Source organism: Pantherophis guttatus, chromosome 2 (assembly GCF_059756535.1).
Source record: "Pantherophis guttatus breed Tessera chromosome 2, ASM5975653v1, whole genome shotgun sequence".
Taxonomy (NCBI): Eukaryota; Metazoa; Chordata; class Lepidosauria; order Squamata; family Colubridae; genus Pantherophis; species Pantherophis guttatus.
In genome coordinates this window covers 63,465,997-63,489,714 of record NC_142064.1, presented here as the reverse complement: position 1 = coordinate 63,489,714, position 23,718 = coordinate 63,465,997, and the positions used below count along the sequence as shown (strand labels likewise).

Here is a 23,718-nt window from a genome sequence, read left to right as displayed (position 1 = left end):
ATGGAGCCATTGAAATCTAAATTATATACATTCTTTCAAGTAAGCAGTTTCATTATCTCCAACCTCATTGTCCAATAAAAATCTTTATTTGACTATTTGGAGTTGGAGCACTAGAAAAAACAACAATAAAAAAAAAACAACCATGTATATGAGCTAAATTTAGTTTGCAGTATTAGATTTTTTCTTGCAATAACCACATTCTGTCGGCAGTTAAAAATAGTCTTATAGTAATCAACAATACATTAAAAGTATGACATAATACCCATAGCATATACATTGTAAAATAAATTATTAAGCATCAGTAATAATGGAATATGATCTTAATTTCTTATTGTGTTCTTGAATAAGTTTAGAAGGTGGAACTTCTCTTTTCACTAATTGCATTTTCCCATTGAATAATTTTTCCAGTTTTCATAATTCATTTGTCAAGCAATGTAGCTTGCTTTTATCATTAGAAGAAAAAAGTAGGTCTCCCCCCCCCAATTGTATAGTTTTAATTGTTTACAACTTAAATGGCTTATAAACCTGAGCAAAATAAACAAAAATATTTTTCCATTATTACTATTTTTGTCACTCAGCAGTATATTAGAAAGTGTCCTTTTTGAGAGAATATTTAGCATGGGTGTATCACAGTATAGGTCAGTGATGGCTAACCTTTTTGCCATCGCATGCCAGGAAGGGGGGGTTGGGAGAGGTTCGTGCGCATGCGTGCCCACACCCATAATTCTATGTGCCCTGCGCATGCACATGCAACCCCCTCTCCCGCTCCTGGCCTCTCTAGGAGTCTCTGGAGGCTGGGGACAACAAAAAAGTCACTTCTTGTCCCACCGGGAGTTGCGAAATGGGCCGTTTCAGGCCTCTGGGGGGACTCCGAGGGAGTGGGGAAGGCTGTTTTCACCCTCCCCAGATGCATTTAGAGGATCTGGAGCCAGGTGAGAAAGAAAAACGGGCCTTCCTCAGTCCCCCCCCCCCGAAGCAGGAAACAGCCTGTTTCCCTACTTCTGGTAGGCCTGGGCCTAGAAGGCCCGAAAATTAGCTGGCCGGCGCGTGCATGCACACCAGAGCTGAGCTGGTGTGCCCCCGATATGGTGGCATGCGTGCCATAGGTTCGCCCTCACGGGTATAGCTTCTGTAGTAGGACCATTGCAAATTCTATAGAATAATAAATATACTTCTGAGATCTGCCTCATTTTTCAGATTATATAGGTTTTTAAAAATGTTTCAGAAGTTAGCACAATTTTATGATCATGTTTTTCTATGCATAAAATTTACAGCTCGTCCTCTGAGCAGAGAGATTACAATGAGCCAAGCCTATCAAAATATGTGTGCTGGAATGTACAAGGTAATGTATACACATTATGTAATTCAATAAGTTTAAAAAAAACCACATATCTATAAAGGGCACATTTGTATACCCAAATTGGCTGGGGAATTCTAGGATTTGAAGCCCACAAGTCTTAAAGTTGCCAACGTTGGACACCTCTGATCTAGGGCTTTAGCATAAGCAGTTTGAGTTTGACCTGACAATTTTTGGTAACTAATCCAACAAGCAATGCATTGGTGTTAAATTGCTAAACCTCCTTGTACCCAATAGGAGTTGGGCTACTACATTTTGGACCATCTACAGTTTATTCGTACATTTCACTAGTATAGTCATGTGTTAGTATGAATTGCTATTGAAAGAGCTAGTTCTATTCAATTCCAGTGATAAAATTATGAATCATATTTCATGAGATAATTACTAGGGTGGAATGTCAAGAGTCATATGCAATTGTAATCAGAAATACAAACAATTTTTCCAATTATTTCTAACTAGTATGTACATATATTAACATTTCCATTGCTGCTGTTGTAACAAGCTGCTTTTACTTTGCATTTTCCTGAAGACTATGATTGCTTTTGACATGGATGGTAAAGTGAGGAAGCCAAAATTTGAACTTGATAGTGAACAAGTTCGATACGAACATCGGTTTGCCCCATTCAACAGTGTCATCACACCACCACCTGTGCACTATTTGCAATTCAAGGTGAATCATATTAAATATGTTAATTATATGCTTTACTTTAATATTTTTTTAAAAAAAACTAATTTGTCACAAATCTTGTTAATATTTTCGTCCTCCCAAGCAATTGTTCCTGGTGGTATATATTTCTTTTCCTTGGAATGAAGGCAAGAAACAGTAGTTTACATCAAGTCACATCCCAAGCCTGCCTTTAAAATATGAAAAAGCATTTCACATGCCGTGTTACTGGTGTTGAAAAATATAATTTGTTAGTTTTTACAGTACCAGAAGTGAAGAAACCATTACCTACTTAGTTCTAAAATTATATATGAACTAATAATTAAAAGAGTTCTGTATGCTGTTTCTTTTCATCAAACCACAACTTATATTTTTTAAATGTATAAGGATATTTTATTGCTCCAATTTTAAATGACGTTTATTATTTAATGTTTAGGAAATGTCTGATCTAAACAAATACACTCCTCCGCCTCAGTCTTCTGATCTTTACATGGCTGCTAGCAAACACTTCCAGCAAGCTAAAATGATACTGGAGAATATCTCTAACCCAGATCATGAGGTAAACATGTGACTATAGAACAGAGAGAATAAATTGAAACTTGCTTATGATATTCAAACTCCATTGAAGGGAGGTAAATGCAGATTGTCTACATATCTCTGCAAGTATAAACTCTTTGTGTCAAATGTGCTATTGTCTTTAAATATCTGAAGTTTTTGGAGACTTAATTGCTTGATATTTTATGATGGAACCTCTTAAGTCACAAATAAAGGTCTTAGAAGAATTAAATTTATAAACACTATTTAACTCTAGCAGTTTATAGAATGATGTTGCTGATGTTATAGTTCAGCTCTTTTCAGATATTCCATAGTGGCTGTTTCTGTACAATCTTCAATATTTTTAAAAAATTATTATAAACTAATTAACAAGAGAAATCAATTCAACTGTATTAACAATGTAATATAATTTCAGATCAATCATAATAATGGCCGGGGGAATCATTATAAATAGAACTGCTCCCCGGATTTGAAATTCTAGTTATTACGGTGTTTATTGCTTTACGTACTAGTTTTTTTCTCTTAATTAGTCAGAAATCTGCTCTGTATCCTCTTTTTTTGTAACTTTGTTACTGGTTTACTTAAAAAGAACCAGAGAATTTGATCATTTCTGAATATGGAAAGAAATCCATCTTTTAAAAGAAGTTGACAACAGCCTAGCATTTTGCATGCTTCCCCAGAATGCTGCAATAAACCCTGGAATATTGTCAATATTTGGAAAGTATGTCACTGTGCTTATTACTTATACAGTAGAACAATATGTTTGTAAAGTGCATTTGTTAGTATACAACTGGATTAATAAATAAGCCATTATGGAGAAATAAATATAAAAACGGCAAGGATTATTAAGTCTTCACTGCAACTGGTCTTTTAACTATGCACACATAATATGAAACTTGACTTGTCTCTGTCTAGGTCAATCGAATTCTTAAAGTTGCCAAGCCCAATATTGTTGTTATGAAGCTGCTGGCAGGAGGTCACAAAAAAGATTCTAAAGTAAGCAAATTGCAGTTAAGTTAAAGCAGTTGCCATGGGAAACAAACTGAAGTCTGTCAAATGGGGTCAGTCATATTGAACTGTATCCAGCAGAAATCTGAAACATCTGTAATGGAGATTCTCAGTCATCCAGGTCATGGTTGTCCCAAAGGTGCTTTTTCAAGAAGTAACTGCACCTTCTGGTTTTTCTTTGAAGATGTTTCGCTTCTCATTGAGAGCTAAAGAAGCTTCTTGGATGAGAAGCAAAATGTCTTCAAAGAAAAAACCAGAAAGTCTAGTTGCCTATTGAAAAAACACTTTTGGGACATCTGTAATGGAGGTTTGGGGCCTGGCCAGGAAAAAAATTGGGGTATGTAGTGTGGATCACGGGTATCAAACTCATTCATTGTCATCACATGATGTTTCACGACATTTTTCCCATTCACGGAACTGGAATGGGCATGGCCTACACGTGATGCATCTGTCCGTGGGCTGCCAGTTTGGCACCCCTGGTGTGGATGAAAAGGGGATGCCCTCTTGCATGACTTGTACTATGTAATGCTAAAGTACCCATTGCAAAGGTACCAGTGCTGCAAGTTCATATCTGATTGAGGTACTCAGTTACATGTAATTGTACATATTTCTACAATTACAAAGAATAAGTGAAGAGTATGTTTATTCAGAAGCAGCTTCACTGAATTTTCTTTAAATTTCATAATATGTCCATCTTTCCCTCTCATCTACCCTTTGGAATTTTTCTGGTATACTTGATATTTTAAAAATCTACTTGGAATGACAAAATTCTTGAAAAGCTGTTTTAAATTTGATAATAAATAAATAAGATAAAATAAATAAATAAATTGACACTAATATGTATATATATTTATTTTTCCAGGTTCCTCCAGAATTTGATTTTTCTCCTCATAGATATTTCCCAGTAGTGAAACTTGTTTAGGAGAACAGGTAAATTATAATTTGCTCCAAGAATCTCCTTTATGCTGTGCTGAAAAAGGACAGAAAACTCTTGGTCAAAAGTATTCATATCAGGAACAATTTCATTCAGTCCTACTAAACAGCTGGAATAACTGTTTTAAAATAGTTTCTGTAATGTTCTGGAGCTGATTTGATAAGTATATTGTTGAAACAGTTTTTGTTTTTTATTTTATTGTAGATTTATGTATAAGCCGTTTTTATGAATGGTGTTGGAACATTTCATAACATGCTTGACCACTCTGAAAATACAATGCAATAAAAGAAACTGTTTTGTTTTGATATGCATAAGAATTCATTTGTAAAGAAAACAAATTCATTGGTCCTTCTGTCTGTTTGCCTCTGATCAAATATTAAAGTTCCACTCAGAGCTTGGCTCTACGTTACTGCTGTTACTTCTAATCATCATACTATTGGACAAAAAAAACTTCAAAAGGAAGTATCTGTTTTTGTTTCACGTTCTGGTCCTGGGTATATTATATATCGAGAAACACTAGATGGATTCTACACCTCTTTACTTATTGTATTTTGATTGCTCGTCACTCTTGCTACCGTAGTAGTTAGCATCTACATTTAGATCAGTTTTCATTGTTTTCTAACATTTCTGCAAAAGGGCCTTTTTGCTACCCTCCATTAAAAAGAAAAGTAGAGTGAATTTAAAAAGTCTATACACATCTGTTAACATGCCAGGTTTTGAGATGTAAAAAAATCAGAGCAAGAAAAATCAATCAGATTTCCCCCCTTCTTTTAATAAAAAATATAAATTGTACAATTTAATTGAAAAACAAACTGAAATCTTTTAAGGGGGAAATATATACGATAACATAGTTGCAAGTGCACACATCTTTTATAAATATAGATGTGGCTGTGTTCAGAATTAACTAACTGCATTCAAACTGATGTTAAATAATAGTACATACCTGCCATCAATTAAGGTGACTCTGCTCAAGGCCATATAAAGTTTAGCTGTTCTAGTATGATTTTTCTGACATTTACAGCAAAAGCTATGATCTGCAAAGAGCTTATAAAGCAGCAAAGTGAATTCATTGTTGGAAGGTATCAGTCAACAGAAGGGTAGAAAATATGGCACAACAGTGATGTTACCAAGAATTGGATGTCCCTCCAAAATCAATGAAAAAACAAGATAACTGAGCTGAGAACCTGCCAAGAGGCAACATTAAAGGACTGTAGGAAGTTCTCACAAGTAGCGGTTATGTACAACATGTGACAACAATCTCCTTCTTATGTCTGGGAAGAGTGGGAAGATGAAAGCCTTTTTCTAAAAAAAAAAATATCATACACATCCAAGCCCAGCTACATTTTGCAAAAAACTACATCAGGTCTCACCAAAGCATGTGTTATGGTCTGATGAGACCAAGGTTGAACTTTTGGGCTTTAATTCCAAAAAGTATATCGCTGAAGCATTGCATCATTACAAGTACACCATATTCAAAATGAAGCGTGGTGGCCGCGTTATGTTTTCGGGCTGCTTGAACTAGGGTTATAGACAAGATGGAGAGAATTATGAACAGTTCCAAATATGAGTCAATTTCGGCACAAAACCTTCAGACTACTAAAATACTGAAAATGAAGAGGAATTTCATCTTTCAATAGGACACAACAAGCATACCTCCAAATCAACAAAAGAATGGCTTCACCAGAAGATGATCTAAGTTTTGGAATGTCCCAGCCAAAGCCCAAACCTAAATCCAATTAAAAATCTGTAGGATGACCTGAACAGGGCTGTGCACAGGATATGGCCTCGCAATTTGACAGATTTAGAGTGCTTTTGTAAGGAAGAGTGGGCAAAGATTTTCAAGGTAAGATGTGTCGTGCTGATAGGCTCCTACTCCAAAAGACTGTTGTCATAAAATCAAAAGGTGCTTCATTCCCACTTTGGGATTACTTTCTAATGAGTCAACTAATTGCAGTATCTAACTTGAAGCAAATGCATTTTTAGAGGGGAGGATTTGTTCACACTTTTGAGCTGCAGGTAATCCTTAGGTTACAACAGCAATTGCGACTGGAACTTCCATCACTAAGCAATGTGGTTATACAGCGCAACATCACATGACCATATCACTTAGCAAGCCCAGCAACTCAGTTGCCATTGTAATTCCAGGACCAAGCAGGTCATTAAACAAGTACCTCACATGAACATGACATGGGCAGGCTGGTGGGCATGACCTATGGGTGGATGGATGCCAAGGGCAGGTGCCACAAATTGGTGCTATGGAGTGCTGGTAGGTGAAAAAGCAGCGGGAGCAATTTATGACCTGCTAGCTTTCCCATTGATTTTACCTGTCGGAAGTTGACAGAGAAAGTCACAACTGATAATCATGTGACCATGGTGCGCTGCAGCCATCATAATTGTGAACCAGTTGCCAAAGGCCCAAATTGCAATCATATTGCCTTGGAGATGCTATGACCACCACACTTTTGAGAACCAGCACCCATGAAAACTTTGGTCGTTGAATGAATGGTCATAACCCAAGGATTATCTAGCACTGATGATGTTACTTAGTTTGAGTAACTGAGTTAGTTTGGGTAATGAAACATCTGCAAAAAATAACCAAGCTCAAAGAGCACCAAGGACCTCAAGGATTTCAACCCTGAGCTACAAATATTCTCCTTTATTGATACCAAGGATTGCTTTTAGTGAGATCATCTTTAACCTATGCAAGTAGATCTATAAAAAAGTAACATTAAGTTTATGCCAGTGAAAATTAACATTTTTGACAGATTAACAAGTATAATTAAAGACTAAGAAACAAAACACACATTACAGGACACTGTTCCCAATGAGTGGAGTATTTTATTGATAGTAACCTCACAACCAAATTATAAGATTCTTGAGAACCCACTTATTTTATAATCAAGAACTTAATCAAAATAAACCCAATATTTGCATTTAACAAAATACTATAGTAATATGTAAATCTTCTCTTTGTCGTACAAAATAATCGTATTGCACTCACTCTATTCTAGTTCTCTTCAACAGGGCTAAAGTGCTATAATCAGTGTTGACAGCAAATCGACATCATGCCCTAAATGATATTGCAGTTCTTTTATTTACACCGAAATAAGAGATGGTATGAAGCAGCAAAACATTTGGGGTTCATTTTTTTCATGTACAAATTAAGATACATAGCTGGCTATTCTAGTATATTAGAATTCCGGAATGTGTAAGGCCTGTTTTACATAAATGCAGGAAATCCCCTGCATTTGGTTAATACTTAAATCATTCCTACAATTCAAAAAAGAAAAGTGTCTGAATAAAAAAGATGAAGACGCACATTATGTGCACATTATGCACATTTACTTGATATCCTATCCCACTGTACTAGACAGGTCCCTCAAAGCAAAGCACTTAAAGGAGTTTAATAAGTTCCTTAGGATATTTTCTTTCTGAAGGAAGCTTCTGTAGAAAAAAAGTATAAAAACTGACTTTCTAAGTTTGGTTTATAAACTGAGAATAATGATGTTGGAAGAGATCTGAACAGAAGCAGGACAAACAGTATCTCTCAAGCTGCAGTCTGTGCAATATTCTCAATTTTTAGAGCAAGACAATTTGTATCTAAGGTGGTAGGTACTGTTATGATTCAAAAAGGAAACTATACCTGGTATAGGTATAGCTGAGTAACAGGTTGATCTCATATATTTTCAGGGGCTTATTTCCACTCTGCAACACTGGAATAGTCTAGTAGTTCATAGATGTAAAACCAGCTTATTAAGTCTGCAGATAATCTTCCTGATGGGAGAGGAATCAGAACTGGTTTACATCCCCTGATTTTTGTAAAAGTTTTGAGTGGACTTGCCTAAATAGTTTTGCAAGTGTCGAAGACTAGAATTGCTGTTCACAGTTTCTGCTGTTGAGCTCCCTTGAGCTTAAATAAGCAATTTTCCATTTTGGGATCTTCCAAGATTTCGAACTAAAAAAGAACGAAAAATAAGTAAATTGGAGTAATTAAGTCATTATCTTTATTTTACTCATACTACTCTTATTTGGGGACCATCATTCACATTCCCCATTGTGGAAAACGTTCATTTGTAAAGCCTTTCTTCCAGACAAGATTTGCAATTAAAAGTGAAACAAATTATAATGCAAACTTTGTGTGCCAGAACATGGAAATTACAAATAATTACCATTGAAGCTATTTTGCTGGCCAATGAGAGCAGCCTGCTTATCTGTTTCGGATTCTGCCTCATTTGTATCTAAGTTGTAATCCGTCCCTTTATTATCCTGGCCCACTCTTTTGATTTCAAGTTCACCTGTGAAAACAAGTCAAACAATAACTTCATGCAAATTGAAAAGATGTCTTCTGATTATATTGCAAAGACATGTTTTACTGCACAATACATACTAAGGGAAAGAAATGCACTAATAATGTAATTAATCATATGCATCATGAAATCATAAATCATGTTTGGATTTCCATATTGTGCTTAACTATGGCTTGCCAAATGCGATTTACATCACATTTAAGCCAGAATCAAATATACAACAGTTTGATCAAGCAGAATGAAACCATGCACTCTGGTTTCTCTTCGGATCATGTAACAAATCAAATTACACAATTTACATTGAGTGCTATCTATAACAACATAATTCTATAAACTTTAAGTCAATTATTCCACTTCCTCAAATACTGCAACCCTGATACAGAGAGAGCAATCTTATACTAACCATTTTTATTAGTTTCCTGGTCGTCCTGCTGCAAGTCATCATTTAAGAGATCCTCTCGTTCAATTTCTTCAACTTCGTTTGCTGCTTTGACATTTTGGTGGCCTATGAGTTCTGAGAATTTGTTAGTCTGAATTTCTACTGAAGCTTCTCCAAGGACATTTCTAATTTGCTCGTGGTGACTCAGCTCTGGTTCCGGTTCAGGAGGAAGTGCTTTATGATCTCTAGTAGAAATAGAAGGTATTTGTAGGTGGCCTTGATTGAGAAAAACCTCCTCTTTCCTGGACTCTTCATTAGGAACGTCACTGGTTCCTTACATAAACAGAAGAAACGTTTTTAGAGCTGATTTAAATAATTCAAATTTTAATATGAATGTTTTTTCCTATCCCATTACAGAATGGGATATTCAGAGCAAGAAAATCTAAAATTCTTCCAGTTCTTGGGAGTTAATTTGGAAGCTTTAAACTTAAAAAAAAAAAAAAAAAACTAATGAGGCAAATTGTTCAATACGCAGCTCCAAGATTGGAGATCACTACACGTTTCTACATAAGGTTTTAATATAAAAGATACATATATGTTGCTCAGGGCTGAACTGGGGAGTCCTTGATGTCTGCTGAGATTGCATGCTTGCTTGCAGACATTTCATTGCCTAACTAGATAACGCTATCAGTGCTAGTGACTGTGGGGTTTGCTCCTTGTTTATATACAGGTAGTCCTCAGGTTACAACCATAATGGAGCCTGCCCGTTAGAGTCAGCATTTGGGAGGGCCACTAAGTGAACTGCACTCATTGAATGACTACTTCATCCCAGTTCTCCGCAATGCATTTGTTCACTAAACACATAAGTCATTAAGTGGGGTAGCCTTGGGTGGGGGAGACCCTGGGGGACCGGCATTAGCTTGGTGGCTCTAAAGCTAATTTTAGTGAGAAAAAATCACAAGGATTTTTTTTCTCCATATCATTACCCATACCTCTACCAGTGTTAGCCTTGCAGACTGAAGACTAGTAAGGAGAGGAAAACTGAGAATTTGCCAGCAATATTTTTTGTTCAGAAAAGAGGCCATTGTGGGATTGTGCCATGCGGCCTAGCAACAGAGCAGTCTATCCTTCACTTCCGGATCTCCTGAGCTATGGAGATTTTTGAAAGATGAGCAATTGGTGAAGGGATGGGGGAGGAGCAGTGGTGGGATTCAGCCAGTTCGCGCCAGTTCAGCCGAACTTCTTGTTAATTTTTTACGTAGTTCAGCGAACCAATTGTTCCCACCACTGGGTAGAAGTGAGGATTTTGCATTATCATTGCTTTGGGATGGGGTGGAAGTGAGAATTTTGCATTATCTTTGCTTTAGGATGGGGTGAAAGTGAGGAAGTGGTCGACTGACCTGGCAGACCAGGAAGGGGGGGAAATAGGCAAAGGAGCACACTGCAGTGTCTCTGACTTGATCATAACAGCAAACAACCACACGATGCTACAGTGGACATAACTTCAGGACTGGGTCATAAGTACCTTTTGGGAAGTCCTTTGTAACTTCAAATAGTCAATGAGGGATCAGTTGAAAGTCAAGGACTACCTTCCACCCTGCCAGCGTTGGTGAGGGTGAAGTTTTCTTCTTCATAATTCCTTGAACAGGATATTGTTTTCTACTTGGTTGATTATTTCAAGATTGACCTTGAAAATTCTCCCTCTCCCAAATCATGTGGAAATTAAGATATAGAACTCTATTGGGGAATCTTATCTGGAAGAAGTTTTATATTTGAAAGTTGCCAGAAGAAACATGTCGTTTATCCAGAAGTTGATGAAGGGTTTTTCCTGAACTACTTAGACTGTGAATTGAAAGGGAAGCAGTCCTCTTGCATTCACCCTTCTTTGAAATATGACCTCTAGTAGTGCATATACACATATGAGCAGTATGCAAAATTCAGCAACCAAGTGGAACAAGAGACCTCTATATTCTCCAACTCATATTCTTCTGGGAGCAATTTGGCATGTTCCAGAAATAAATTCTACAGACTGAAAATGTTTCAAAGTGTCCTGGAGATGGCATTCATATTCACATTCATATTAAATATTTAAATGACTTATTTAACTACCTGTATGGAAAACAGACCATGGCAGTAAAACAAAATTTATGAACTATTCAGTTTTAAGCAGTTATGATTTGATAATGATTCACCATTATTGAAGCAAAATAGATTATAGGACTTAATACAAGCCTCTTGACTCATACTTCAATTCCACATTCCACATGAAATCTTAATGACAAAAACAAAATGATACCATTGTGAATTGCTGTATTTTTACCATTTACTCTATGCTGATTCAATTCTTCTTTGTTTAGTACAGATATTGGCCTTGAAGCTAATTTCACAAACTCATTAGGCGTATTTTTTTTTTGAAGTTCACTTTCCTGGTTTGTCAGATCATGATGATCAATCTCTGTCTCTCCAAAATTCTGCATCTGTATATTGGCCTTTTAAAAAAAGAAAATAAATATTTTTTCTGTTTGTTTTGTTTTATACTGAAAAGCACTGCAGAGTAGTCTGTCCCCACAATTTTATCCCACAGAATTTCTGAACTATATATTTTTTTCTGATTAGCCTTTCTGGGAGGTATAGTTTAATACACCCGAAGGACAGTAAGGTTGGGAAAGTGGATGTAGAATTCTTTAGCAGAATATAGTGCTGGGTTAATACATAGTTCAGCTTACCTAAACAATTGTGTGAATATATATTTAGAATATATTTAAGAGGATACCTCATCACAAAACTACAAATCCAAACTGTAGATATGCAGAATTCTTGGGTAACCATAATCATAAGAAAAGGGAAATAAATATATTAAAAATTAAGGAAATTTCAAATGTTAGAAAAGTACGTAAGTGCTGGAAGTGTGCATGTAGAAACCCCTAATGTTTTCAATAATTTTTTCCCTAAGGAAAATTATATCGATATTTTAGAACAGCATATCTAGAACACAGCAGGTACACCTCAAGTTACAAGCTGTACTGGTTTCTGGGTGCAATTCCAGGTGCTGGTTGTTATCTATCTATCTCATAGAGCCTGGATATACAGGTGAAACTCGAAAAATTAGAATATCGCACAAAAGTTCATTTATTTCAGTAATGCAACTTAAAAGGTGAAACTAATATATGAGATAGACTCATTACATGCAAAGCGAGATAGTTCAAGCCTTGATTTTTCATAATTTTGATGATTATGGCTTACAGCTCATGAAAAACCCAAATTCACAATCTCAGAAAATTAGAATATTACATGAAATCAATAAAACAAGGATTGTACATAGAACAATATCGGACCTCTGAAAAGTATAAGCATGCATATGTACTCAGTGTGATATTCTAATTTTTCGAGTTTCACCTGTATGGGAATATCTATCTCCAATTGTCCAATAATATCTGACAAAGTTGGCATACCTTCACTCTTATGGCGCCTGCTTTCTGGAATAACATTCCCCTTAGTTGTGTATAATCTCAATCTATCATCCTTAAAAAAGCATTCAAAATTTGTCTCTTTCCTAATATCCTGATCCAGGCCCATTTCTGCATCTAAGTCAATCTTTTTTGTGAATTTCCCTTTCTTCCCAGAATGGCTGCTTCTATGTAATTTTAAATTTATACTTGATTGTTTTATTTTAACTGAAGGGTATGATTCATTGTCATTGGTCTTTTAGTCTTCCTGTCTAGTGTTTTTAGTTTTGCTTGAGTCCAGTTCACTATTCCAGTTGTTTTTCTAATGACAGGAATTGCCCAGATATTAATTGCCTTGATAGTACTTCTGCCACTGAATTTAAGATCTTCTTCATTCTCGTGGTGTATTCTTTTCTAATCTTCTTGACTTCAGTGTGCTTAGTATTGTCAGCTTAAAGGATACCCAGTTATTCATAGTTTTCTTACTCCAGACTCTCCCTGGTTCACCTCTGCTGTCTGAGCTACTTCTTGCAAGATTTCAATTTCTTCACCCTGGATTGACTTTTGCAGTTCTTTTACTTTTACTTTTGTACATATTTTATTTTGCATTATAAATCAACATTGATTTGCTAGCTTGTGTTCTTTCTGATTTTGGATGTTGTTCTTTCTACAATTGGTGCTCTCTTTTCAAAATATCCTTTTCTCATTACATCTGGTTTGTAATTCAAATCATTCTTTGCTTTCAGTTTTTTTAAAGTTGTGATGGGTAAGCAACTTTTCTTCCAATAGTCCTGCAATTGCTGGTTCTTGTCGCCCAGCCAAAAATCTCGAGTCCTATAGCCACTTGTTACCAGATGTCCAGGAACTCTAGGGCTATTGCTGAGCACATTGTAAGCCGCCCTGAGTCTTCAGAGAAGGGCGGCATATAAATCAAATTAAAAAAAAAAAAAAAACCTCCAATATCTAGCACCTCACCTTTTTGACCTGGACAATGATTGATCCAGTACAGGTTTCTGTAAGTTACAACTCACCATACTGTTTATGGGAAAGATACTTTGTTTGGCTACTTACTCTGATGGGACCTTACCCTGCACTTTGGTTGAATCTGACGTAGTTCTTTGTCAAAGCATGCAAACTCTACAACCACTTCATTGGGGGATATGTATTACAATCTGTTCACAACAATGTGAAGTCACAACTGCCAGTTCTTTGCCTAATGTTGGCCTTCATATACATCTTCCCCAAAACCCAGGATGGTGATGTATATAGGCAGATCTAAGCCGTGTGGCCTTTTATTTATTTATTTACCATGTTTCCTCGAAAATAAGACCCTGTCTTATATTTTTTTGAACCCTGAAATAAGCGCTTGGCCTTATTGCCATGTGCTCAAAAGCCCGATTGAGCTTATTATCAGGGGATGTCTTATTTTGGGGGAAACAGGATAGAAAGTTTACATGATTACCCAACCGACTCACAGTGACTCTGGACAGTTTACAGAAATAAAACCCCAATAGAAAACCCAATAAGCGCCCCCCCAGCAATCAAACCGATGGGGGTCCCCAGGTTCCTGGCAAAACCATGTTTTCAGGAACTTTCCAAAGCGTATCAAAGCAGGGGTCAATCTTATTTCAGCAGAGACGGTGGTTCTCAAGAAGGGATCCACTACAGAGAAGCCCTTCTTCTTGGTCCCACAAGATAGGCCTTCTTAAGAGACGCAATCCATAACACACCTTGCCCTGAAAGGCCATAACTGACCTACAACCTACAATTGTACAAAGTCCCTCCTGGCCACAACTGCCACCTTTTCCTTGAACAGGAGTCATGAGTCTAGGAGCATCCCAAGATTACACACCAGGTATGTATGGGGCAGTATGACTCCATCCAAGAACAAAGATGGCAATTATCCATGGACCAAATAACCCAGAGCCACACCGTCTTGCCAGGGAGGTTCAGATTTATTGGGTTTGACCCTATTATATTGTTCTGAATAATGAAATCATTGTATAAAACTATAAATCATCCACAAAAAGCATTACAATCTTACTTGGTTTTTCTCTGATATATTTGTAGTAGGTTCTTTTTTCTTTTCTTGCTGTATCTTGCTATCTTCTGGTGATGCTTTTAGCTTTTCTTCACATTGTTCCTTCAGTTCCTCCATCTTATTTAGACATTTAGACCTTGAAGCAAAGAACAGAATATAAAGCAAACAATCTTCATAATCTATAATCCACTAACCAACATGTTGTTATGGTTACTGTTTGATAAGAAATGGAGAGACTCAAATTACTACCCAGCCAAGAAGCTTATTGAGTGACTTTTGGCCAGTCAATATCCTCTGAGATTCAGTGCTACCTACGTTAGTGTTGTTGTGACAATAAAATTGATAGTGGGAGAGTGGGAGGGAACAGTGCATACAATACTGCCTTGAATTCATCAAAGGAAGGTAAATATCATAAAGAAATAATCTGAACATAGTCTGCCAATCATTTATTGTAGTTTAAAGGCTTCTTGTCAATGTTGGGACAGTTGACCCAGCCAGGCAGGGAAGAGGCCTCAAATGTGGAATTAACCTCGAATCCTGGCACAGCCGCAAAAGATCCAGGACTGACAACTCTCCCCACCCCAAGCTCCGTAGAGCCTTATTTATCTGTTCCCAGGCAAAAGCTGACAGTATGGAGAGATTCCTGTATGATAGGCAGAACATAATAAAGTAGACACCTTGAACTCTACATGTGTTGATCTGTTGCTTGTCCTGACAACAACTTTCCTATTATTGCAGCCTTGGAAAGATCAGAAACCAAAGATTTACTGAGGCCCCTTTCGGCTAATTTAGATAGCTGAGGAACTACATGAAGCCTAGTTTCCATGAGAAGAGGAAATTTTTTTCCAGTTCATCTTTGACTTTTCTCTTCCTTCTTTTGTACTCACCTAATGGTATGAATATAATTAAGATCAACCAAATATAACTTTTATTTTAACTGCAAATCACATATATTTCTTGCCTGTTTGATACATAGCTACATAAAGTGTTTTACTTCAAATACCAGAATTCATGAATCAGTTAAGTAACACATTTAGATGTAGTGATCCATAGTGCAAGTATAGCTTCCTTCTGAAACTCCATTGACTTCAATAGAACTTGCTTCCAGACAGGGGTGAAATGCTACTGGTTCGGACCATTTCAGCTGAACCGGTAACGATAGCGACTGGTAGTTTGGAGAATGGGTAACGACAGCAGCGCAAGGCTCCATCCACCTGCCCGGTTGTCGTTACTTCCTGGTTTTAACCAGGAAGTAACCTGTTTTTTACCCTCTGTGCATGCGCAGAAGGGTTTGGGCATGTGCAGAGGGTCTGTGCGCACACATAATGCACGCACAGTGCATGCACTTCCAAACCGGTAGGGAAGGTAAGTAGATATCACCCGCTTCCAGATATGTATAGGATTTAAAAATCTAATCTATCAATTTCAGTATAGAAATATTATTCATATTCAGGCTTAATCAAATTTTGATTTGTACTCATTTTGCATATAAAAACAACGAATGCAAACTTACATGTCAAATGAAAATTTTCTCTGGAGGTTAGTCTGATTGTTCTGAAATCTGTTGACATCCAATTGAAGCTTTTCACATTCCCTCTGCAATTTTTTCAAATTCTCTGCAGCAACGTTTTTTATTTTTAATAAAAGGAAAAAAAAAAAGACAAGGTATGAAAGAGCAAAGATTTTTTTTCCATTAATAAGAGAATGGTCCATAATAATTAGACTAAATAAAGCCTATTTTGTTCAGTCTCCCAGACCTATGCTGAATAATCCTATTTATCTAAAAGAAAAGTCCACTTTATTTCCATATGTTTCAGATTGCAGTCTTAAAAGTACAATTGCATGATTATCTTCCAACTTTCTCCTCAATTAGTTTTTATCTCCCTCCCTCCCTCCTTCCTTCCTTCCTTCCTTCTTTTTTTATTTTTGCATAAGAAAAATGGATATTGGAATAGTATCCTTCATATGCATTTAAAAAAAATATGAACAATAATCCCCAGCATTACTTCTGGGGAAGCCTTTAAATAAATAATATTATCTGCTTCTATTCTGAAAACCAGTAAAGACTCAATATTTCCAATTACTTCCAGTTTTTGTTCATGATTTAAGCTTCTAATATTGTAATAATTTATGACTCAAGTCCTTGTATCAGTATGGTTTAGTAGCTTGATATTTTATTTTTCTGGACACAACTGTTTACCTGTACATTGTTCCACATGCTTTTCACGGGGAACCATGGTGACAAGACACATGTAAATGACATGAATTATACAATTTGCATGAACTGCATTATGTTATATAATCATGTTATTTGCATGCTGTCACAATGCATGAGACATTACTTGCTTCCTTGTATCCCCTGCTGAGATCTATTTGGAATCATATCAATATATCACAAATTCGTTTTATTTTAAGAATAAACAAAGAAATAGATGATTATTCAAGAGTGGCCTTGAAACTTTTTCTTCAAGCATTGTTACAATCTAAACCTATATTCTCTGGTTGTCCTTTTTTTACTGTCTTGGAATGGAAAAAAATATATCAGTAAATACAGAATAAAAGTTGCAATGATGATACTTTACTGAGATTTACCTTGAAGATTCTGGATCAGTTGACCATTTAGTGTGATGTTATTTAATAATATTTCCTATGATAAAGAAAAAGGGGAAGTTTCATGGTTGAAAAATAATCAATTGGATCCAGCCTTAAATCATATTTAGAGTACATGAGTCAGTGTGACAAGTCACATGGTTAATTTAATAGAACTATTTTAAAATAGTTTCCTCTGCTGTAACTAAGTCTAGATTTCATCTCAAGTCTTCAACATTTACTTTCTACATTCTCCTATTATAATATAAATGTTAACTAATCCTTGGAAAGTGGCAATTCAAAATATGTATTCCATGGTCTGCTTTTTATTATGGCCTAATTTTTAAATAAATCTTTGTTTGTGTAAAAAAGAAAAGCTTTACTGTTATTACAACTAGTGTTTAGTTAACCTATAAAGCAAATCTGTCAATAGCTTTCTGCAACTCTTGGCCTAGCTGGTAAGCAGATGGTACAGGACTTCTTCCTGGAAATGTTCTGGGTAAAATCTGTGTAAAATTGTCTAGACAACTAATTTAGGAATGGATAAACTTTCTTCAAGTAACACACATGTGTAAGGGCCCAGGGGGAGGGCCTTCTCTGTGGGAGCCCCAGCCCTGTGGAATGAACTGCCCCCGGAAATACGTAAGATCTCCGACCTCCGGGTGTTTCGTTGCGCTTTGAAGACCCTGTTGTTCCGCCAGGCCGGGCTATCAACTTAATAATTTTAAATTGGGGTATTTTAAATTTTTGGGGTTTTAAATCGGCCAAATCTATTTAATTATTTTAATTTTTAATTATTGTTGTGTCTTGTGTTTTTAAATTGGCTGTACACCGCCCTGAGTCCTTCGGGAGAAGGGCGGTATAGAAATAAAATTATAAATAAATAAATATAAATAAATGTCACAGTAAACATTAATTAATTGTGAGCTGTATTGGATTTCTATGCAAATTCAGAAGAGGGCTTCAAATAGAAAAACAGCATGTTGGTAATTTTATATTTTTATTTTAAAAAGCAAATTCTAGCTTAACCTATAGGGGGAGAGACTTGTGAAAAATTCATAAGCCCTATCTGAAAACTGAAAATTACATTAGCATTCCAGCCTGTGTTAAAGATAAGGCAGATTTGCCAGTAGCCATAATTCAAAGCCACCTGGTTTTTGAAAGAATATGTTTATTTGATATACTCTGTATTTAAAGTTAGTTTGATTGAAATTATGGTAGAAGCAGCAGCAATGTTTTGTTGATTTCAAGGAAATGAGAAGAATGCTCTGTGGGTCAAGATCATGGCTAGGGAGACTCTGCACAACCTTGGCTGGGCCATCAGTTGTAGACCTTCCTCAAGCAAAAGCTCTAGGTGACCAAAATACATGTTCTATCCTGATCTTGAGTGACTACTAGAATTTTCCATACGGCATTTTGCAAAAGTTTCCCTTGAAGGCTATCTGGAAGCTGCAACTGATGCAAAATACAGCAATTCCTAACCATTCAACAACAGTTTTGTCGCACAGCACTGGTTGCTGATAGGCTTCCATGTACAATTCAAAGTGCTGATTATTACCTATAAAACGCCTCATAGCTTAATGCCAAGATTAATTCAGGATCATTTCCTTCTGATAGAATCAACTTCCCAGGAAGTGCATCCAGAGTTTGATGATGCTATGCATTTCTCTATGTGAATTAATGCTCTTTGGTAGTGGCTATATCCCAGTGATGGCAAATCTTTTTGGCACCGAGTGCCCAAACCAGAACGTGTGTGTGCACAAGCGTGTGCGCGCCGAAGAGTCAGCAACCCGAAGACCAAATGACTGGCGCACCTGGTCTTTGGTTTCCGGCACTCCAGCGCAGGCAAAGACCAGTTGGCCGGCGCACATGCGCACACCAAAAACCAAAAGAGCAACTAGCGATGGCGCACATGCCCACAGAGAGGGCTCTGTGTGCCACCTCTGGCACGTTTGCCATAGATTCACCATCACAGCTCTATCCCTTTGCAATTCCTTTCATTAAGTATTTGGTTTTATTGTTTTGATATAAATTCTATGAACTGTTGTGAGTTTTAATGGGAGTAGAAATTATTATAAGAATGGTGAATTACTGTTTTTTAAAGTATTCTAGTTTTTCTGTATTTGCAATGGAGTAAACCTTATAAATATAAATAACAAGGAGGAAGAGGGCAAATAGTTAAATAAGTTATTTTTGAAGTTATTAATCTAATTGGTTGATAAATTCAACATGGATAACAGATTCACATTCTCTGCAACATGAAAAACAGATTTCATGTTAGAATTCTGAATTCCCACACTATTTTCATAACTTCTGCGGTAGTTATCCCTAGAAACTGTACGTTAATTTTTATCAACAGAGCCTTTTCCTTTATGAAAGGACAGACAATATTAATAGAACATTTATATAAAGTCCCAAAAATGAGAAGCAAAAAACTTCTACCTTTTCACCTCTGTGTATTTTGTTGATATTTTCTATTTGGAAATCATTCATAGACTGGATTTTGTCAATCTGTTCCCTCTGTTTCTTCAGTTCTCCTTGGAATTCGTTCTTTTTCATTTCTACAGCACCTCTTTCTGCAGCTGCCCTGCGCATTCTGCCTTCTAGTTCCATTAAACGATTCTAGGAGGAAAAGAGTTGGAGAAAAAAACCTCCATATATACATATACAGTATATACCTTTATCACAGTCACTGACCAGATTACCGGTAAGTCTCTCCAGTATATACGCACAATTAGAATTTGTTTTTCCTCACTGTATCTTCAAAACAAATCCAAAATTGGATTTATTTCTCTATATGCGCACATAGATTACTATGAAATGCTTATGAATTCTTTAATTCACTGGCTGAATGGGAATCACAGAATTTGAAAATGTGGACAGAGGAAGGATGGTGAGAAAAATATTCTTTGTAGTTTTGGATCCTCAGGATAGTAATTGAGAGGAAATACATTACTTGGCTCAGAGGACAGAACTTAACTGCTACTAGCAGAAACTGATGGAGAGAAGGTAAAGGGCCAATCTGGAGAAGTCTCTTTTTTTGTTGTTGTTGTTGCATTAATAGACTCGCTGCATTTTCTATAGAGTTATCTAATCTAGCAAAGGAGTGTCTTAAAAGCTGCAAAACCAGCTCTGCAATATTTTCCCAACTTTCATCTTTGATTTGGGGCAAGGTGAAGCTATTTGTAGGGGAAAAAATTCAGTTGGCCTCTATTTCCTCTTATTTCAAAAGAGTGATTAATAAGCTTTTCCGTGAAAACAGGATTAACTTTCTATGTACATATACACACGTCTTACAGCTAAGAATAATTGCACAATTGTATTGTAATACAGTTATACATTTACCATACTATTTAAAATGAACCACGTACATGGGTCATATACTCCAGCCACAATGCAATGACTTTTTTTCTGCAGTTCATATGCTATTTATATCTGTCTGAATGTTTATAGTTAGCATTGGGAATACAGAATGGGAGACGCTCTCCGTTACTATGAAATGTGATCTACTGCAACATCTGTGAAAAAGATATTGATATAATGATGCTTCAGGAGGATAAAGAGCTCCAAAGAGATACTGCCACTGTACACAGGTGGATCTGTGCACTCTAAGAGGCAAAATGGGATAAGGATTGGGGTAGCCAAAACCATGAGATAGTAGAACCAAGAAGCTTACAATTAATTCCACGTACTGAGTTAAAATAAGAAAGCTGCTGGTCTGTTTGCATATATGGATCACATGTAATAGGGAGACAGAATAGATTGAAAATGGTCTTTTCAATCATATAAAATTAGCCTAGTCATGGCCAATTGTTTTTTTTCAGGCAGCAGCCAGCATTGTGCAATGTTATAGGTGCCAAAGGTATTTGAAAAATGGTGAAACTCTCATGAAACATTGTTAACACAGAGATATTTTTAGATTTGATTGTCTCATGAGATTTGGAAAAAAAGGTGGAACTCAGTGAATGCTATCTAGTGACATCTTTAATACCACAATGCTCAAGAGCACCACACTGCTAACACCCTGGTACAAAATTACGTTATTTCCTAGTTGAACAGGATGCAATTTTTGACGAGGTACTTTTCTTCTTCCTTATTTGCTTATTTGCCATATGCTTCCTTATTTGCTTATTTGCCAAATGTTCCAAATGTTTGTCAGATATAATTACTCTAAAGTTCATTGTAATCTTGAGATAAAAACCAACATTATAAAATAAAGTATACATTGATTCACTCATTGTGAAAAACCAACAAAAGAGCAATACCTGCAAATCAACACTACGGGAACTTGCTATCCAGTAATTAAATCCCAGAACAATTATACAAGCCACAAGTGCTGCTACTAGAAGAGGTGGTGATTTGATCCCACGACGACTGTTTCCTAGCCCGACCATCTTAAAGTTACAGATTTCTGTTGGTTTAAAAAGAGAAATATTTATATTTACGTTTGCTGATTAATCAAAATTTCCAAGCAATAAAAAAACTTGCCAGTAACAGTATCTGCTCAGAAGTAGTTTAAGGCTTGATGAGTTTAAAAAATGCATGTACAGTCAGGTCCAGAAATATTGGGACATCGACACAATTCTAACATCTTTGGCTCTATACACCACCACAATGGAGTTGGAATGAAACAAACACAATGTGCGTTAACTGCAGACTGTCAGCTTTAATTTGAGGGTATGTACATCCAACTCAGGTGAACGGTGTAGGACTTACAGCAGTTTGCATATATGCCTCCCACTTGTTAAGGGACCAAAAGTAATGGGACAGAATAATAATCATAAATCAAACTTTCCCTTCTTAATACTTGGTTGCAAATCCTTTGCAGTCAATTACAGCCTGAAGTCTGGAACACATAGACATCACCAGACGCTGGGTTTCATCCCTGGTGATGCTCTGCCAGGCCTCTACTGCAACTGTCTTCAGTTCCTGCTTGTTCTTGGGGCATTTTCCCTTCAGTTTTGTCTTCAGCAAGTGAAATGCATGCTCAATGGGATTCAGGTCAGGTGATTGACTTGGCCATTGCATAACATTCTACTTCTGTCCCTTCAAAAACCCTTTGGTTGCTTTTGCAGTATGCTTTGGGTCATTGTCCATCTGCACTGTGAAGTGCCGTCCAATGAGTTCTGCAGCATTTGGCTGAATGTGAGCAGATAATATTGCCCAAAACACTTCAGAATTCATCCTGCTGCTTTTGTTAGCAGTCACATCATCAATAAATACAAGAGAACCAGTTCCATTGGCAGCCATACATGCCCACGCCATGACACTACCACCACCATGCTTCACTGATGAGGTGGTATGCTTAGGATCATGAGCAATTCCTTTCCTTCTCCATACTCTTCTCTTCCCATCACTCTGGTACAAGTTGATCTTGGTCTCATCTGTCCATAGGATCTTGTTCCAGAACTGTGAAGGCTTTGTTAGATGTTGTTTGGCAAACTCTAATCTGGCCTTCCTGTTTTTGAAGCTCACCAATGGTTTACATCTTGTGGTGAACCCTCTGTATTCACTCTGGTGAAGTCTTCTCTTGATTGTTGACTTTGACACACATACACCTACCTCCTGGAGAGTATTCTTGATCTGGCCATCTGTTGTGAAGGGTGTTTTCTTCACCAGGGAAAGAATTCTTCGGTCATCCACCACACTTGTTTTCCATAGTCTCCCAGGTCTTTTGGTGTTGCTGAGCTCACCGGTGCATTCCTTCTTTTTGAGAATGTTTCAAACAGTTGTTTTGGCCATGCCTAATGTTCTTGCTATCTCTCTGATGGGTTTGTTTTGTTTCTTCAGCCTAATGATGGCTTGCTTCACTGATAGTGACAGCTCTTTGGATCTCATTTTGAGAGTTGACAGCAACAGATTCCAAATGCAAATAGCACACTTGAAATGAACTCTGGGCCTTTTATCTGCACATTGTAATTGGGATAATGAGGGAATATCACACACCTGGCCATGGAACAGCTGAGAAGCCAATTGTCCCATTACTTTTGGTCCCTTAACAAGTGGGAGGCACATATACAAACTGCTGTAAGTCCTACACCGTTCACCTGAGTTGGATGTACATACCCTCAAATTAAAGCTGGGAGTCTGCAGTTAACACACATTGTGTTTGTTTCATTCCAACTCCATTGTGGTGGTGTATAGAGCCAAAGATGTTAGAATTGTGTCGATGTCCCAATATTTCTGGACCTGACTGTATGTACATATATATCTATATATCTCTATAGGAAAGAACACAGAAACATATGAAAGTATAATTATCAGGATTCAATGTTTTATGATTGATTTTAACTGCAGCTAACATAGACTTTAATCATAATATTGTAATCCAAATATTAGAGTCAGAAAGTGGAGCTTTCTGTAATAAATATCTGTTTATCCAGAATACCATCACAGAAAAGATGAAATAAAAGGATTCCGTTGTATAAATTGCAATGC

General features: G+C 36.7%; 2 protein-coding genes across 13 annotated transcripts in view; one reads left to right on the top strand and one right to left on the bottom strand.

Moving 5' to 3' along the window:
- The window catches only part of NAA35 (N-alpha-acetyltransferase 35, NatC auxiliary subunit), a 34,542-nt gene extending 29,719 nt beyond the window's left edge, over positions 1-4,823 (top strand). For all 4 annotated transcript variants that reach the window (XM_034410133.3, XM_034410130.3, XM_034410129.3 and 1 more), the window contains exons 19-23: positions 1,275-1,342; positions 1,887-2,027; positions 2,458-2,580; positions 3,492-3,572; positions 4,447-4,823. In XM_034410133.3, coding sequence (XP_034266024.1) covers positions 1,275-1,342; positions 1,887-2,027; positions 2,458-2,580; positions 3,492-3,572; positions 4,447-4,506 — 473 coding nt within the window. In that variant the 3' untranslated portion in view covers positions 4,507-4,823. The remainder of the gene's footprint in view (positions 1-1,274; positions 1,343-1,886; positions 2,028-2,457; positions 2,581-3,491; positions 3,573-4,446) is intronic.
- Positions 4,824-7,336: 2,513 nt separating this feature from the next.
- Positions 7,337-23,718, bottom strand: part of GOLM1 (golgi membrane protein 1) — a 59,427-nt gene continuing 43,045 nt past the window's right edge. For 8 of the 9 annotated variants that reach the window (XM_087888263.1, XM_034410115.3, XM_034410118.3 and 5 more), the window contains 9 exons: positions 21,546-21,691; positions 19,723-19,902; positions 17,284-17,338; positions 16,205-16,307; positions 14,695-14,827; positions 11,525-11,693; positions 9,229-9,537; positions 8,688-8,813; positions 7,337-8,473 (listed from right to left, as the gene is read on the bottom strand). In XM_087888263.1, coding sequence (XP_087744389.1) covers positions 8,430-8,473; positions 8,688-8,813; positions 9,229-9,537; positions 11,525-11,693; positions 14,695-14,827; positions 16,205-16,307; positions 17,284-17,338; positions 19,723-19,902; positions 21,546-21,691 — 1,265 coding nt within the window. In that variant the 3' untranslated portion in view covers positions 7,337-8,429. The remainder of the gene's footprint in view (positions 8,474-8,687; positions 8,814-9,228; positions 9,538-11,524; positions 11,694-14,694; positions 14,828-16,204; positions 16,308-17,283; positions 17,339-19,722; positions 19,903-21,545; positions 21,692-23,718) is intronic. The other variant, XM_087888266.1, reaches the window with a different exon arrangement.